This window comes from Balaenoptera ricei, chromosome 16, assembly GCF_028023285.1.
Source record: "Balaenoptera ricei isolate mBalRic1 chromosome 16, mBalRic1.hap2, whole genome shotgun sequence".
Taxonomy (NCBI): domain Eukaryota; kingdom Metazoa; phylum Chordata; class Mammalia; order Artiodactyla; family Balaenopteridae; genus Balaenoptera; species Balaenoptera ricei.
The window spans coordinates 27,848,600-27,865,443 of record NC_082654.1 but is presented as its reverse complement, the minus strand read 5'-3'; the positions used below and the strand labels follow the sequence as shown (position 1 = coordinate 27,865,443).

Below are 16,844 nucleotides of genomic sequence, written 5' to 3'. Positions count from 1 at the left end.
CGACTGAGCTATACCACACCCGAGGCTTGGCCGGTGTCCCGGGGAGCGCAGGAAGAATGCCCTTGGGTCCCGGCTGGGATGCACGAACCCCACGGCAAGTCCCCCCCCCACCCAGCCTTTGCCCCATACAAATTAATTTTGCACCCGTGGCGCCCTCAAAGTACGCACACGTTTTCTCCCAGCATCGTACGCCTCTCTTTTTACCCGGACCTGGCGAAGCCCGCTTCTCTCGCCCCCGCATCATTTGGTAGCTGCCGCGTGTTTGTGGGCAAGAAGCGCCTCCTCTCTCTCACTGCTTCCCCCTCACCCCTCATTCTCACGCCTGCCCTGAAACTCCTCCAAATCTCCAAGGCCTGGGCAGCCGGCGACCAGCAGCGGCGAGACACCGAGCCTGACGCGGCTTCACTGAATAAGGTCCACTCGTTCAGACACGGTCACCGCCGGTTCTAGTAAAATGGCAAAGACTTTATTTATCGGAGAAAGAGGCCTTGGGTACAGTCCGGGGAGGAGAGGGCAGGGCAGGAGCAGGGGAGTGGCACGCGAGACCCACCCTCATCCAGGCACCCTTGTCTGGCCAAGTCGAGCTAGGAGCAGGGCGTTGGATACGGCAAGACAGACCCAGAGCTGCGGAGGAGGTGGCGCGAGGGCTTAGGTCGGCCTCCTCTCAGTCTCTGTCACATGCAAAAAAATTCTAAAAAGAGTAAAAAATAATTCTTGGGCTTTGGATTCTGTTTTCGTTGGTTGGTTGGTTGGTTGGTTGATTGGTTGGTTGTTGGATTTCCCCCTGCTTTGTCCCTAAGACCCGGACCCCAATAGTCAGTCCCAGGCAACCGGGAGAGAGTGGGGAGGAATCTTAAAAATAGCATTACTGGGCATTAGGAGGCAGAAATGGTATCGAAAACAGACTTCTCTCGCTGGGGTGGGGGCGGGGGGGGGGAAGAAAACATCGATTTGAAACTCGCAAGTCAGGACCCGGTTGCCCCCCTCAGCCCCTTCCCATGTGGGGGGGGGGGGAATAAAGGCAGAAGGAAATAAAAGAAGTCAACTGCAATAGGCCTAGGGAGGTGAGGAGGGAGAGGGCCGGTGCATTCGCCACATGCAGAGAAAAATCAAAAAGTCGGGGCGGCCCCTCCTCCAGACCTCGAGGTTAAGTGTTCATTACCCTCGATTCTATCTCGCCCTCAGCAAACCCGGCAGCCTGAGCTTTGAGAACATGGAAATCTCCAAGATTTTAAAAAATAAAAGAAAGAAAAAAAGTCAGGCTGCGGTGGGAAGAACCCGGTATATAGGTTTAAATATTTATACAGAAGCCATACAGAATTGCACGGCGAGGGCTCCCGGGGCAACGGAGGCCGCGCGCGGCGGCCGGCTCGGCCGGCCAGCCCGGGTTTATTGCTTCGAGAGGGAAGAGGCGGCTGCTGGGAGCCGAGTCCGGGCCAGGGTCAGGGGAGAAGGCGGGAGTTGCAGAGGAGGTCCCAGCTCCCCTCGGCGGTCCTGTCCGGGAGGTGGCGGGCAAAGAGCGCTAGGAGCCCGGGGCTGCGGAAGATGCCGGGCGCCGCTCAATCGTCCACGTCGATCTCTTCGTCTTCCTCGTCCTCCGAGCAGTCCTGGCTGCTGGCCGGCTGGTCCGTGAGCGGGGAGGCGGGCGAGAGCTGCAGGGGCCCGGCGCCCGGGGCCTGCGGGGCGCCTGGGGGGAGTGCCGGAGAGCCAGGCCTTGACTTAGCCCTGCCGCAGCCGCCGCCGCCGCCCGCAGCCTCCGAGTTCTGCTCGAGTTCGGCCAGCGCCACGATGTCCATCTGCCCGCTGGGGCCCAGTTTCTTGGCGGACTCCACGTCGGCCTTCATCTCCTCCAGGTCCCGTTTGAGCTTGGCACGCCGATTCTGGAACCAGGTGATGACCTGAGCATTGGTGAGGCCCAGCTGCTGCGCAATTTGGTCGCGATCGGCGGGGGACAGGTACTTCTGGTAGAGGAAGCGCTTCTCCAACTCGTAAATCTGGTGGTTGGTGAAGGCCGTGCGCGACTTTCGCCGCTTCTTGGGGGTCTGCCGCTGCCCAAAGATGGTCATCCCGTCGCGGCCTGAGAGGAAACCAAAGTATATGCTTGCGCCAGAGGAGAGGAGACCCCACCCCGGCCCTTCTCACCCCGCCTAGACCCATCCGGCCTGCAGTCTGCCGCTGTTCCCTTCTAGGATTAGATTCGGCCACCCGGACTAGGGCAAGCCTAGGCTATGGCAAGCCCCCTTCCCCCATCTCTCGTCTACCGGAAGTCCCTAGGAAAAATTGTTTTGGTCTCTGCCGCTTCACCTGAGAGTTGGTTTGAAAGACCTGAGGTCGCTAGAACATGAGAGCCAGACAGGGACGCCCTGCCTGGGTGTGAATGTTGGCTCTCCACCTCGTCGCAATCAGCCCTGCTCTACACCTACCCAAAAGGTCCCAGCAAAGGCTCTCCATTCCCCACCCCAGGAACAGGGCTAGCAGTACCCAGCCCACTGAGAACGGGAGGGAGTTAAGCAGAGCAGGCAGACTGCAGAGATATCTTGGGTTCCTGCCTCCCCTCCGCGGTCACTCGACTCTGGCCTATCCAGAGGCCCCTAGGAAATAGGGTTTGGGTCCTGTCCCACGCATCTCCACTCCCAGCGGCAGCGGCTTGGGCTGGAGAGCCCTGACAGCCGGCGCGGGAGGGGGCGGGCAGAGGCAGAGAGCACTAAGCGTGGGACACATGGAGCCGGGAGCCTGGTGCTGGGCACCGGGGAACCCAGTGGCGGCGCCTACCTTCGGCTGCCTGCAGGACGCTGACCTCCAGCCCCTTAAAAGTCTTGCTGGCGAGCTCCTCCAGCGCGCACAGCGGCGAGGTCTGAGAGAGCAGCGCGCGGCCCGCCAGGGGCAAGCCGCCCGGCGCGTGCTTGTCCGCGGCCGCCAGCAGGTGCGCCGCCCCGCACAGCGAGTAACTTCTCCGCACAGACGGCTTGTTGAGGATGTCCTCGATGCTGAACGGCGTCAGCGGTTTGTTGGAGTTGGCAGGAGGAGGCAGGTGGTCCAGCGGGCTGCGTCGCCTCTCCTCCCCCGGCGCCGCCTTGCTGTCCTCCTTGGAAGTCATCTCGGCCTCGTTTGGGGGCCCGGCCGGGGCGGCTCGGGCCTCGGGGACCCAGCCCGCGGGCAGCTCGGGCGCCGGGAGGCGCGGGCGGGCGGCAGGCGGGAAGGAGGCCGCGCCCGGCAGCGCGCGGGCCGGGCTCGGGGCCGATTAGCGCAGCGGCAGAGGCGAGCACAGCCGCACGGGGCCCCAGGAGGAGGGCGCTGACGCGGGCGCTGCCGCCGCCGGGGCTTCCAGCAATCCGGGGCGCGAGCCGGGGCGCGCCGCGCGGGGCTCCAGTTTCGCCAGCCCCGGTGCTATTTAAAGGTGTCAGGTGGCTCCGCGGCGGCTCCTGGCCCCGGGTCCTGGCGGCGGCAGTTGGAAGAGCCGAGGCGAGGGCGCCGATCCCGTACTGCGAGGGGAGGCGGAGAGATGGGGCAATTGACTATTGCTAACAAGTTAGCCTTGATCGAGGAGTAATCAATTATCTGCAGCGGCACTTCTCTCTCTCTTTCTCCCTTTCTCCTCTCTTCTTTCTCTCTGTTCTCTCTCCTCCTCTTCTCTCTCCCCCTCTCTCCCTCCCTCTCTCTCTCCCTCTCTCTCTCTCCCTCTCTCCCTCTCCCTCTCTCCCTCCCTCTCTCTTCTCTGCTCCCCCCGTCTCTCTCCTCCTCTCCCTCTCCCTCGTCCTCTCTTTCACTCTCTGTCTGTCCAATGCAGGCAGCTCTAAGTTGGGAAGCTCATTAATTAGCGGGACTGGGGTAGGAGGAGCCGGCTGGAATTAGCCTGCCTAATGCGCCTGTCAGTCCCGGCGCTGCGCCGCACTCGGCCCGAGCTGTTTGTAAATTACATTAGCGGCTCCTTTATTGCACCCGAACCACCCGCGACTGAAAAGCCGCCGCCCCCACCCCAAACTGTGAGCCTCGCTCCCGGCGTACCCGCCTCCCGCCGGCCTGGCTGTGATGGCAGCGCTGGCCCGGAGGTCTCAGGCTCTCCAACCCGGGATTTGGCGCCGGAGAAGGGCGACAGGAGACCATCCCGGGAGGTATGCAGCCGCCGCGCGGGCCAGGTAAGACCAGGAGCCTGGGTGGGCCTCGTCGCCGCCCAGAGAGGACTTTGCCGAGCTGAGATCAAGGACCCAGCGCCCCTACCCCTAGATCCATTTGCCCCTCACCCACGGCCTTGGACAACGCGCCTGGGGAGAAGGAATCTGCAGCCTTCGGGTTGGCCCGCGGGAGGTCCAAGGAGGCTCTGCAGCCCTGGGTGAGGCAACACAGGACACAGGGGTGGGGGATCCCAGGGGTTGGGAGAGGAGGCCAGTCAGAGGACACAGCCTTCCCCAACCGAGGGGTGGAGGGGGGGAGTTGTTGGTGGCTCTAGGCACCTCTCCCCCGGCCTGAGCCTGAAGCGACAGCCTTACCTCCTCCGGCAATCTTGCACACTCTTCTCAGGCCGCGGCTCTCCGGGCCGGCTGGGGCCACGGCCCGCCTGGTGACCGGCGTCTGACCGTGGTAGCCGGCCGGGTGCCGGGGCTAACGGGGCAGGCTCAGGGCCTCCCCGCTGAGCTGTGCCCGGCCCCGGCCGGGGCCCCGCTGCCGGCCCCGCCCAGCCCAGCGCCCGGCTTGAGTGCACCGCCAGGCCGACTCCAGCTGTTCCGGATGCGTGGCGGGGGCCCGGAGGGGGCCGGGCCACGGATGGGGCTGCGATCTCAGGAACCCGCGGGGAGAGGCATTCGAGTCCGACTGGGCACTGGGAACCCTAAGGCCCGAACTCTGTGCATATCAGGCGAGCATTTATGTGTGTATTTGAATGTGTTTATGTTTTTGAATATGTATATTTGTGTGTGGTTCTCCATGTGTTTATTTGTGTAAACGTATGTGAACCTGTGGGTATTTTGGCGGCTTGAACCCCTACCTATGTCTTTCATTCCCCTGAGGCACCCAAGGGGGCTATGTCCCCAGTTTTTGGTGTTTTTTTTCTCTTGATTCCCTCCTTTGGTCTGCGTGGGGCCGCCTGCCCTGCCACCCTAATTTTCCATTTCCACCCCTATAGAAAGGAGGGGAGGAGGAGGGAGGTTGTAGCCAAGGGAGGAAGAGCTGTTCCCCACCCCACATACAGCCCCAGCCCTTTCCCTGGCTTTGTTTGTAAACTCCTGGGCAGGCAATGCAGTCTGGCAGCCCTGCATGGTCCAGAGAAGGCCCCAGAGAGGCCAGTGCAGAGGACTGTGGCCCAGCCCAGAGGTTGGGGTGGGAAAATAGGACCTCTTGGGCTTCTTGCCCCTTCATACCTGCTCCAGAGAGCAAACCAAGCTGGGCTGTGGGGCAGGGGACAAGTTCTCTTCCTGGATGCCTCTAGCATAGGGTCCTCTGAGCATCAGAGATCAGTTTCTTTATCTCCCGGTTAGTTATTCATTTGGAACAAGGCTTGCAGCTCTCCAGAGTAAAAGGGGACAGTGTAGGGAGAGAGGATTCTTGTTTGGGACCTCAGTGCCTGCCCCAGGCCTGCTTGGCAGTGTTGGGAAGATCTACTTATCCTCTTCCCCATCTTTGTCCTGCATTTTGGGGGGAGGACAGGTGCTTTAGAAGCAGGAACGGTGAGAATGTTCCCCCACAGCTGCGGAACTATCCCCAAGGCAGGCTTGTCTCTGATGCATCAGTGCTGCTCTGGAAGCCGTGAGGTGAGGCTGGGCCTGGAGTCAGAGTCCAGAGATGGTGGAGAGGGATCTGGAGAAGAGGGCTCCAGGGAGCTGAACCCTGCTAGGTTGAAAGCTCTGGGACCAAAAGGGGTCTGCTCTCTCCTCTCACTTCCTGCTCTCAGGATCCCGCCTCAGCCTCTGGCCCACAGCCCTTTCCTGCCGTAACCCCCAAAGTCCTGACCCAGAGCCTCAGGCAAGCCATATCCCCCGTGCTAGCAGAGGAGGCCCCTCCAGCTCAGGAAATAAGGACTCTTTGGTCCCCATCCTCCTGAGGAGCTCCCATTAATACTCCTCCTCCCCCATTTTTCCAGTCTGTTCCTGTCTCCACACCTGATATTGGTCGGCAAGACAGGATCTTAAGGACAGCCCTGCTGTTACCCATCTCCCAGTCCCTTAGGACCAGCAGAGTTCAGGATTATTGTGAGGCTGCCAGGAAGGTGAGGAAAGTGAATTGGGGAGCAGAGGGGTGGTAGCATAGAATTCCTCCACTGGAGCCCTGTTTCCCTGGACCTTTAGTCTCTGGCCACATTGTGTCAAAGTGGACAGGACAGTCCACAATCATCTGCTACATTACCCCTTCCACCCATCATTGCCAAATCTCTTCTTCTCTTCCTGGCAGGCACCTGCCGCTCAATCCCAAGGTTTTGGGTTTTTTGGCCTATTTGGTTGTGCTCTCTGCTGGCCAAACAGCTCTGGCCAGCATAGTTGGGCAATCAGGGGTCACGTGGTGTCATCTGCCTGTTTTGTTGTTTAGGGCCCCCTACCTCCATCACCTCATCCAGATTATCTTCAAAAACCAGCCCAACTGCCACACTGACTTTTTTCCCCCAACCCTGTGGTTTTCCCCCAACTCCAGACCCCAGTGTGTGGGAATTTGGTATCTTCTGGGATCCTGGGAGTCCAAATCCACCACCTCCTTCTGCAGAGCTAGGAGCTGTGTTTTGGGTTTGCCCTTAGCCTCACTCCCTCTCCTGCCAGAATGGGAGTTGCTTAAGGGCAGGGTCCTTGATGTGGGGATTCCATCCACTTCAGACATTCACAGGCCAGGCAAGAACCTGGGTGGGTGCCCTCAATTATTGGTTGAATGAGTTTTTGTCAAGCAAATAGAGTATAAATAATTATGTATTGTGGAGGGGCAAGGCTTGGGCTTTGGTGGTCCCACCTCAGAGGATTTTTGGAGATAGTAAGATTTTTGAAAGGGGAGTAACTCAGAGGCAGGTGGGGTGAGTGTTGGTGGGAAGGAACTCTGCCATTGCTCCAGGATCTCACCTTCTACTCAGCCCCCTTCATAGGATTCAGTGCTGGTTCAGGAAGACTTTCTGGGGTCCCCCACCCCCAGTCAGCTGGGCCAGTGTCTTCTCCCCTGGAGGTGGAAGCAGCTGGTCCCTGGAGTCTGCTCCACAGAGGGAATGCCTGTCTTCAGAGCCTAGTCTATATTGTATCCTGACTCCCGAATTCCTGCTTGCTGCCTATACCACCAGGGCCCAGACTTCTTCGTTCTCCAGTGGAAGGGGAAGGGATTATTCTGCCCAAAATCTGCTTTCTCCCTAGTTCAGTGAATATTCCAGACAAAGAGGAGGGAAAGAACATTGCATGAATTGCGAGGGTAAGAGGACCCTGCAGACTCAGACAAAATGAGTTATTCCTTACCATGAGAGAATATTCAAGTAAATCCTCAAAGGCTCCATCGGCTTTAATCCAGATTGTTTTGGTAGCCCCATTCATTTCCCGATTATTTATGTAAGCACCAGCATTGGCCTTCAGGCCAGCGCTTCCTTCAGAAAAAAGGTTCTGACATTGCTTGAAATTAGTTAACTTGACCACAAATCAGGATCATTTTTGTTCCCCAGGGACCTGCTACTGTGACACTCCTTGTAGAATTCAGAGAGTGTTTCTTCTGCTGTAGAAGTAGACTCCGATAGATGGCTTCCTGCCACCCTGGCTGAACCAGGACTGCCTACTTGGTTTTTATATTCTGCCCTGGGCCACCTTCTGCAGTAACAACAACAGTAACCATGACAATAAACACCATAAGCCCTTACCATGTGCTTGGCAACCATGTGCTTGGCTTCCAGCTAAGAGTTTTTATTGATTTTGTTTATTACTCACAACCCTGTGAGGTAGCTACTGCTATTACCCCGATTTTACATACAAGGAAAATGAGGCCCAGAGAAGTTAAGTAACACTTCCAAAGTCACACAGCTTGTTTGGGAGTAATTAGGATTTGAAGAATGTTTTTTCTGACTCAGGTCTTAATCCTGGAACCACAAAGTATCTAACCAGAGCCCAAAGTTTCCTTGAATGGGCTTTAGGGGCTCTGCAGATCCCAGAAATTGTGTGTAAAATTATGTATGTGAGCCCAAGTGTGCACGTCTTTTCAGGGGCAATATTACATAACACATTGGATTCTCAAAAGGGATTGGAGACCCAGAAAAGGTTAAGGCCAGAAGCAGGCCAATAGGGGAAGGGGGAGGGAAGTTGCCTCTCTGCAGGCCTGGGGAGCAGGGAGCCAGCTGCTCCAAAATTCAGACCAGGCTCCAAGCCTGCTTCTGGACCTGCCCTGCTGTCTCTGGCCAGGCCCAGCTCTCAGGACCTCTTCTGGCAAAGAGAGATGGGGGCAGGGTCTATGACCAGGGCACTTTTTTGGAGAGCGTCCTTCCCTGCTTCTCTCCACCCACCTCCCCAACTTCTTTTGTGAACTGAACTCCTTCAGAGCCCAGCCTCTTCCTGGCCCTTCAGCCCTGCATGGGGGAACTGACTGCCCTTTGGAAGTGTGAGGGGCATAGACAGACCACTGAGTGATATGGACAGGTAGAGATGGGGAGAGATGCTCAAGGCCCAGGTGACCATATTCTGCAGCCTCCAGGGCAGCCCTCTTTTTGGTCCCAAGCCTTTGCTTCCCCAGGAAGGGTCTCTGTTCCTTCCTTTCCTGGCACATCTCTCTCTCTCTCTCTCTTTTTTTTTTTTGGCCGCACTGCGCGGCTTATGGGATTTTAGTTCCCTGACCAGAACTCAAATCCGGGGCCCGGTAGTGGGTAGTGAGAGCACTGAGTCCTAACCACTGGACAGTCAGGGAATTCCCGCCTGGCACCTCTTGCTGTTTTTAGTGCACATCTTATCTTGGGGTGCCCAAGATGAATGACTGAGTGCCCTATTCAGTCCTCTGTGCTCCTTAGCATACCCCCCTTGGAGTCAGTGTCAGATTGCCAGGAACTGCTGGTTTGTCATCTGCCCTTCTGCCTCCCTCTCCACCTGGCTGTGAACTTGGGGAACTGAAACTCCTCTCCATGCCCTATGCCAGCCTGGCATATACCAAGAGCTCTCCATGCCTTTGTCAAATGAATACGAATAATAAGAGACAAAAGGGAGAGCCAGGTAGGGGCCTCTGCCTGTGCCCCAGAGAGAGGAAGAGGGGTGTAAGGGAAGGGTGGTATTGTTTTGCCAGCTTCGTGCAGATGTGTGAGGCGCTCCTGCTGCTCATACCTCCAACATACAAAAGGGGCACAGAGACCTCATTCTTTAATGCTTTTTGGCCATGGAGACGGGGGTCCTTGGTTCTCAACCCAGCTGTGGTGTGGCCTGACTCAGGAATGGAGTTTGTTCACCCTCTCCCTCTTTTTTTAAAAAACAGGATTGAGTCCTCATTGTATTTTGGGCCCAGAAGCAGAGAGGAAGATCAGACAGAAGAAGGAGAGAGATGGGCAGGCAGGAGTGGCAGGAAACACACCCCTACCCCAGTAGCCCAGGGGACTATGAAGAGGGTAAAGGATAGTGGGGGGAGTCTGGTTCTGTCCCAATGGAGGTGGCATTTGAAATGAGCCTCAAAAATCCAGGAGCATTGGGGTAGGTGCACAAGTGAGGACCACTTTCCTGGCAAGGGGAACAGCTAAGCAGGAGGCCAGAAGCGCCAGCCGAGAGCAGGAGACAGAGCGCCCCATACTTCTTCCCTCCCTGGCCTGGGCATCGCGCTGCTGAGGTTGGGATGAAACCCTTGGTCCCTTGTGCACCCCCATCAGGTTCTGCAGCCTGAGGCAGGGGCTGGTGGGCTCCTGGGATGGCTGTTTGGGGCTGAAGGGTGGGGGAGTTGGGGAGAGGCTGCACCCCAGCCCTTGCTGCTCCTGGGTCCACAGTGTGGGGGGCGTCCATTCTCTTTGCCATCTAGGGAAGCTCCAAGAACTGACCTCGCTCTTACTAAACAAACTCCTGGGTCTGAGCAAAACCACTAATGGTGGTCAGGCTACCCATTCCACAGCCTCTGCCTGTGGGAGGGCGCCAGGCTGCAGGCCAGGCAGAGGAGCCTGGGCTAGTCCAGGTGGATAGGCCAAGGAACCTAGGCGGGGAGAGGTAAGGAGAACTAGGAGCCGGCCAGCGTGGTTAGGCGGGCTCGGGAAAGGCCTGAGTCAGGCTTCTTGTAATAAACTGCACGTGAATAATTCAGCAGCCGCGCGGGGCGCGGGGGCTCATTGCATTAGCGCCGCCGCCCAGGCCTCCCCTCGAGTTCCAGCTGAGGGGAGGGCGGGTCACTAACGCGCTTGAGGAGGGGAGCCTGATAGAAGACCCCTGCCCGCTCGCATCCTGGATTCTGCCCGGCCCAATCCCAGGAGACCCTCTGGTCCCCGATCCCCTCGGGCCCCACCGGTCAGAGGACCGCCTACTGGGCAGGGCTGTCCCAGCTTAGCCGCTCTTAAGACCCCGGGCAAGAGAAGACGGGCGGCGGGACCTGGGCCAGAGTATGTAACGAGGGGGCCCTACCTGCGGGAAACCGAGCTGTGGTAGTGCCCAACCGCACAGAGAACGCGGGCGGCGTGGCTCTGAGCAAAGTGGCGAAGGCAGGCTCCTGTGCTCAGAGCCCAGTGCCCAGGAGCTGCTTTGTCCGGGCCGGGATTTTCCTTGTGGTCAGAGTGAAGCTCCAGGGAAGCCACGGAACTTTTCACCCACTGTGATCCCCAGGTTCTGCCTCTGCCCCCCGCCTCTCCCGTACCCAGAGATCCAGTTCCCGCCGCGCCAGCCAACGGTGTCGGCTGGGGTCCCCAAGCTCGCCCTGGGTGGAAGGGAGCCCCAGGCTGCTGGGCCTGAGAGGCTAAGTGCATACCGCCCAAAGCCTTATTTCGTTTGAGTGGAACCAGCCTCCTCTGGCTTTTCCACTTCTCACAAGTTCCTGGGTTCCTGATCTTGAGGGATCACACTCATCCCATCAAACATCCACCAACGCTTAATTTCTCCAGCTCTTTCCCAGGCCCCTTCACTTTTATTAGCTCGACCACGCCCTCTCTTCAGCAGCTTCCCTACTCCTACGTAGTGAACCTCGGGCCGAGACCCTCCCACTGGCCCCAATGACCCTCCCGGGGCCGGCGCGAACAAGGCCCCCGGCCTGGTCTCCACCGGTGTTGCGGGCAGCCAGACCCGGGGGAAGGCAGCTCGCGTTCCCCCCTTCCCTGCTCCGCTCTCCCCCCATCAGAATCTTCGTTGTTTGCCGCTGCCTCCTCCTCTTCCTCTTCCCTCAGCCTCTACGCATTTGTTTTTCTTCGTTTGGTGCCGTGCGGTCGGCCTGTGGAGGCCTGGACGTACTCTGCCCGTCTTGAGGCCTCAGCCGGGCCGCTGGGTACGAGGCCAAATTTCGAACGGCTTCTGCAGCAGACCGGCTCGGGTGTCTTTGAGACAGAGGCAGGTGAGATGGACAGACGGCACCTTGACCTCAGACAGCTCCACGGCCGGCCGGCTGTGTGTTGTTGGGTAAGTCTCTTAACTTCTCTGAGCCTTGACGGGGCAAAGGTCAAGAGATTTAAGGAGAGTGATGGGAAACTAAGTCTTTTGATTCGTTTGGGAAAAGGGGTTGCCTGCTTTGGGGCCTGAGGAGGAAATGAGGTTCGGGAGAATACTAGGTCTGAAATGACCATTTATTTTAACGAATATTTCGAGAGCAGCTGGTAGCTGCTTTTTATTTTATTATTATTATTATTATTTTTTACAGCTGATGGGTTGCCAGGCGTTAGAAACTTCTCCAATCCTCACCACATCTTGGTTCTACCGAAGAGGAAACTGAGGTTAAGATTGCCTCCCGCTGGTCAACAGCACAGGTGGGATTCGAACCTATATCCGGTTCCGAGGCGCTCGTGAGTTTACGCCACGCAGCTTCGCTTGGACTGGCGTTCGAGCCCTCGCAGGGCCGGCCACCACCTGAGCGGAGAGGGGTTGGGCTGAATCGCCAAACGTTCCCTTTTTTCCGTGCTGGGAATGCTTTCAAATTCTTATTTTCAGGTAAACGATTTTGGCGGCTCCCAGAGAAGGACGGAAGCCAGACCCGGTGTGGGACTTCCGGCTTGTTACGGGAGAGCCCGTGGGGCGGGACGGGGAGGGCAACTTTTCCCCCCGAGCCCGGGGAGGCGGCGGTGGCAGAGCCGAGGCAGAAGCCGTCGCTCCTCGATTTTTCCTCTCTGGAGTTTATTCATCTGCTCAGTCTGTCCTGTGGGGCCCACGTCTTTGAAGTCCTGGTCGGAGGGGAAGGAGCGCGGGGGAGAAGACACGCGGCCCTGCCCAGGGAAGAGGTATGGCCAGATGATCCCCCTACTCTTTCACCGTCTCCAGGGGCGCCTCTCTGAGGTAGGGTCCTCCTAGCGGCTTGCGGGGAGCGGAGTGAGGCAGGCTGGAGGCTGGGGCCTGGGGACCCCTGGCTGGGCAGGGAAGGGCTGGCATCCGGCTCCCTGGCGACCCCGTCCCGAGCTCCCGCCGCAAGGTCACCCCGTGGAAGCCCCGACAGGCCACGAGTCCCTCGACACAGGTCCCATTACATTGTATTTATGTTTCATTTTCCCCTCTCTCTTATTATTGTCTCCTCTGGGGGAGGCAAAGGATATAATATATTCATCTTTATTATACCAAATCTGTGTGAAGCATTTAATAAGACGCTGTTTCCACACAGCCAGGGATTAGTGTAAGCTATTCTTAAATTAATGCTCGGGTAGGGAGGGCGCCTCCGCCACAGCGCCTGCTGCTGGCGGCCCGGGGGAAGCGCAGGCCCTGGCCGGCGCGCCCGCGCCCACCCCCAACACACGATGCCCTTCTCAGCCCGCGCGCCCATCCTAGCGTCTCTCAGTGGCCCTTAGGGCCCCAGCCTGGGGGGAGGGGCTCGGAAGAGCCGAGTTCAAGCTCCCTCCTGCGTTTCTAACCTGCTGCGGGCCTTGGTTTGTGCCTATGAAAATGGGAAGAGCAATCCTATAGCCGCTTGCGTCTCAGGGCTCTTTCTTGGGAGGCTGAAGAAGCCGCGGGTGTAAACAGAACTTTATAAACCGCAAAGGAAAAAGCGAGGATTTGTCGGGACTGGGTTGATGGGGGCCAGAGAGAAACAAGGAGGCCACAAAAGTGGTTCTAGGCGAAATAGACCCCCAGGCTGGATCCCAGCCCCGGCTGCGGAGCAGAGTGCAACTCCACTTTGAGCGGAGCCCGAAGGTTTCGGCATGCCTGGACCTCACCCCCAGCCTGATGAACGTGACTGAACCGAGTAAGGATCTTGGCCTGTCACAGTAGGTGACATGGTCCTCCCTGTGGGTAGGCAACAATCTTTGTAGTTCAATTTACAGCTAGCAAATTGAGACTCAGAAGTTCAAGTGGCTTGTTTGAGGTGACCCAGCTGAAAAGTAGCACAGCAGATCATCCTGTCTTTAGATTCCACTCTTCTCCTTCCCCCAGCCCTCCTGCTCTCTACTTCTCTCCTCAATACTCCCCAATCCCAATCCTCCAGGGTTTTCTATGGCCTATAAGCCTTGCATTCTGCTTTCTACACACACACACACCCTACCTGGGGATGCCCATGAGAAGGAGAAACAGTCACATGACTTTCCATATCCAGGCCCACTGCTCAATGTCCTTTAGAACCCACTTGCCTGTGTTCGTTTTCAGGCCCAGATTTGGGCACACCAGCCTTACTTAGTCCCTTGTTCCAGTGCCGTGGGGAAGGGTTGGGGGCCACTAAGCCAGGCCAGAAGGAGGTGTTGTGCAGGAAGGGATTGGAGTGGTCAGGTAAGTCCCCTTAGTTAGAACTAAAACCCTCCCATAATTCTCAGTCTGCTTCTGTCCCCATCACCCCATCCTTGGGGCCATACCAGGTAACCCCACGTCTTGTAGGCTGCTGGTAGGAGCGTCTTTGGAGGCTAAGGGGACTTGAGAAATCTGACAGCTCCCACCTGGGACTGGCTGGGGATGGGTACAGACTCACTGTGTGGTAGGGCTGGGACTAGGTGAGGCAAATAAGGTGCCTAGGGCACAAAATTTAAGGAGGTACTTGTTCTCAGTGTTGTGTACCACCCCTGAAATTTTGTGCTTGGGCATCTCACTTGCCTCACCCTAGTCCCAGCCTGCTGTGTGGTCCCAGAGGTGGAATTACCACAGTTGCCAAGTGGGGACAGAGAGGATGATTTCACCTTACCATTGTGAATGAATAGCTTTCCGAAAGGTAGAAGTGTAAACAATGGAATGAGCTGCCTTGTGTGGGAGTGAGCGTTCCCAACAGGTGGAGTGTGCTTTGAACCAGCTGGGAAGGCTAATAATCAATCTTATTGCTGTCATCATCATCTTCATCATTTTACTATCGCTTATTTTGTGCCAAGTAAGAGCTTTACCCACATTATCTCAGGCAATGTATATAAATGTCTTTTGGCTGAGGATGGATATTAAAGTCTCTGATCTTCTGGGTCCTTTCCAGCTCTGAGAGTCTATTGTTGCATAAGACAAAGGACACTTCTGTTGATTTTGGTTAGTTCATTGCATTATAGTTATTATTTGAACTTGTCTTGTGGCCTTTACTAATGGATAAGCTCTTTGAGGTCAGGGACTGTGTCTAATCTCATTTTTTTTTTTTTTTTTTACTGTTCCTTCTCTTCCATGCTCCACACAGGACTAAGCACATAGCACGTGTTTAATAAATATGTACTAAACAAACACATGAGTAATCAAAAGCTGTCTGTCTACCTGGTCATCTGCTTTCCATGCTGTGACCATCAGAGCTATGAGGGTGGCCCCTGGGAGAGCCAGTACACCTCTGCAGTCATTATGCCCCTTCCCCAACAGCTGAGCTGAGTTCAGGCCGGCACTTATAAAGCCTCCTTCTTCCTCATGCTCCCAGCTCTGTTCTAGTCTGTGGGCAAGATAAAGTCCAGCCCAGGTTCCACCTGTGCAGAGGCGCTCCAGTCTCATACTGGACCAGCCTCATAAGAAACCATTCAGGTGGGGGAGGGGGCCTGTGGGAGATCAGAGCAGGCAGGAGCCCTGTAGCCAAAGAAGTCTGCCTGGCAGAGCTGGAACTAGAGCTAGGCCTCGAAAGATGGGAAGGATTGAGAGGCTGGGGGGAAGAAATAGAGAATTCCAGGTTGGAGAGAGAGGGGGCAGCAAGAGTAAAAGGACAGAGGCAGGCAGAACTGCTCACAACAGTTTTGGGAGAGAGCAGGCTGGCCTGGCTAGAGCAGCAGAGGACTATAAATGGGAAAAGATGGTTGTGGAATGCCTTGAATGTCCAGGCCCAAAGCCAGAGACCAGAAATTGGGGTTCAGAAATCAGGGTCCACATTCCCAGAGCCCAGAAATCAGAGTCTAGAACTCCAAGCCCAAGGCCTTATCCAAAGCTGTCCTCTGAGTTGGTGTAAGATGCCACCATGGGGCTCTAAACTCAAGGGGCATGAGCTTACTGGGTAACAAGATGGACTCTTCTGATTGGCTTGGCCCAGGAAACCCAAGGCCTGGTGTGAGCCCAGAGTCATCCTGGGCCCACCTGAAGCCCCATCACCTAGGACTGGCATGAGCAACTGTACTGGCTTCCCCCAAATCAGAACTAAAGTCTAGCATCATCTGCAGCCCAGGAGACCTGAGCTGGAGCAAGAGTTGCCCACCAGTATACACCCTCCCACCCATCCACTTTCCTTCCTTCTACCCTCTGATACAGGTGGAATCTAGGGCTTCTAGGCTGGACCCAGCTGGGCTAGGCCGCTGGGGGGTGGAGCCGTAGTGCCAATGAGTGTGTAGGCCTTGCTGTGCCGGCCTGTCATGGAGCGCAAGCCTGCCAAGGAGCCGGAGCGCTGTGCTGCGTGGAGAGTGTCAGGGGTGGTATTGTCGGCGCACAAATGCTCAACTTTATGTACTTTTAACTAGAGGTGTAACAGATGGCCCCGTTTCTGTCCAAGCCAGGGAGATTGGTGCCCATTCCGGCTGCAGCCAATCAATCCCGCCACTCTGGGGGGAGCTACAAGCTGGGCTGGGAGGCCTGGAGCCAGCAATCGCGCAAGGCTGTCTGCTTGGGCTGGCCCAGTACTGCCTCTGCCAGCTGCTCAGCCGTGGGCCCGGGAAGGTAGGAGGGCAGGCAAGTGGCAGCCATGCCCGGCAGCCCAGTCAGAGGCCTGTCTGGAAGAGAGAGCCTGGACCCACCCATCGGGACCCAAATGGCCAGTGAAGACATTCAAGTCCCCAACCTGCACCACTTTGTCCTCATTCTCTCTCTTGTGGTCCCTGCTTTGTACCTAAGCCCCAAATATCTAGCCTCCAAATTCTCTAGACCCATAACCCTGCAGTGCCCTGCATTGTAGACACCAGATGTTGCTTGGGACTGGGGGTGGATAGTAGTGCCTTTGGGAGAAATAGTTCATGGGACTGCAGAAGACTTCAAGAAATGCCCAAGACAGCCAGTGAAGAAGAGAAAACGAGGATCCAGGGATCCTGGAGCTGGAAGAAACGTTAATCTGTTCATACATTCATTCATTCAGTCCACAAACACTCAGTGAAAGCCTACTACGTGCTAGATCCTTTGCTAGATGCTGGGGACACAGTGATGAATAGGACAGAATTCCTGTCCTTGAGACCTTCTCGGGGAAAGACAGACAAGTACACTGGTAATTGGAGTGATGAGCTTTGGCTCATAAAAATCTCCACAAGGACCATAGAAGCACAGAGCAGGAGCATTTAACCCTATTTGGGAGATCCAGGGAAGATTCCAGCAGGAGGTCGGCTCTGAACTGAGTTTTAAAAGACCAGTAGTTTTCTTTGGAGGTAAAGGCAGGGAAGGGCATCTGAGGGGGAAGGAATAGCATGTACAATGGCATAG

General features: G+C 56.7%; 1 protein-coding gene across 2 annotated transcripts; it reads right to left on the bottom strand.

Annotated features, from left to right (window-relative positions):
* Window positions 1-444: 444 nt before the first annotated feature.
* Window positions 445-4,666, bottom strand: LBX1 (ladybird homeobox 1). Of its 2 annotated transcripts, none has more exons than XM_059899543.1 (3): window positions 4,488-4,666; window positions 2,773-3,482; window positions 445-2,077 (listed from the first exon to the last, which is right to left on the bottom strand). In XM_059899543.1, the coding sequence occupies exons 2-3, from the start codon at window positions 3,095-3,097 to the stop codon at window positions 1,560-1,562; spliced, it is 843 nt and encodes a 280-aa protein (XP_059755526.1). In that variant the 5' UTR covers window positions 3,098-3,482; window positions 4,488-4,666; the 3' UTR covers window positions 445-1,559. The 2 variants fall into 2 exon arrangements, with proteins under 2 accessions (XP_059755526.1, XP_059755527.1); XM_059899544.1 differs by lacking the exon at window positions 4,488-4,666 and adding an exon at window positions 4,006-4,246.
* Between the last annotated feature and the right edge of the window lie 12,178 nt (window positions 4,667-16,844).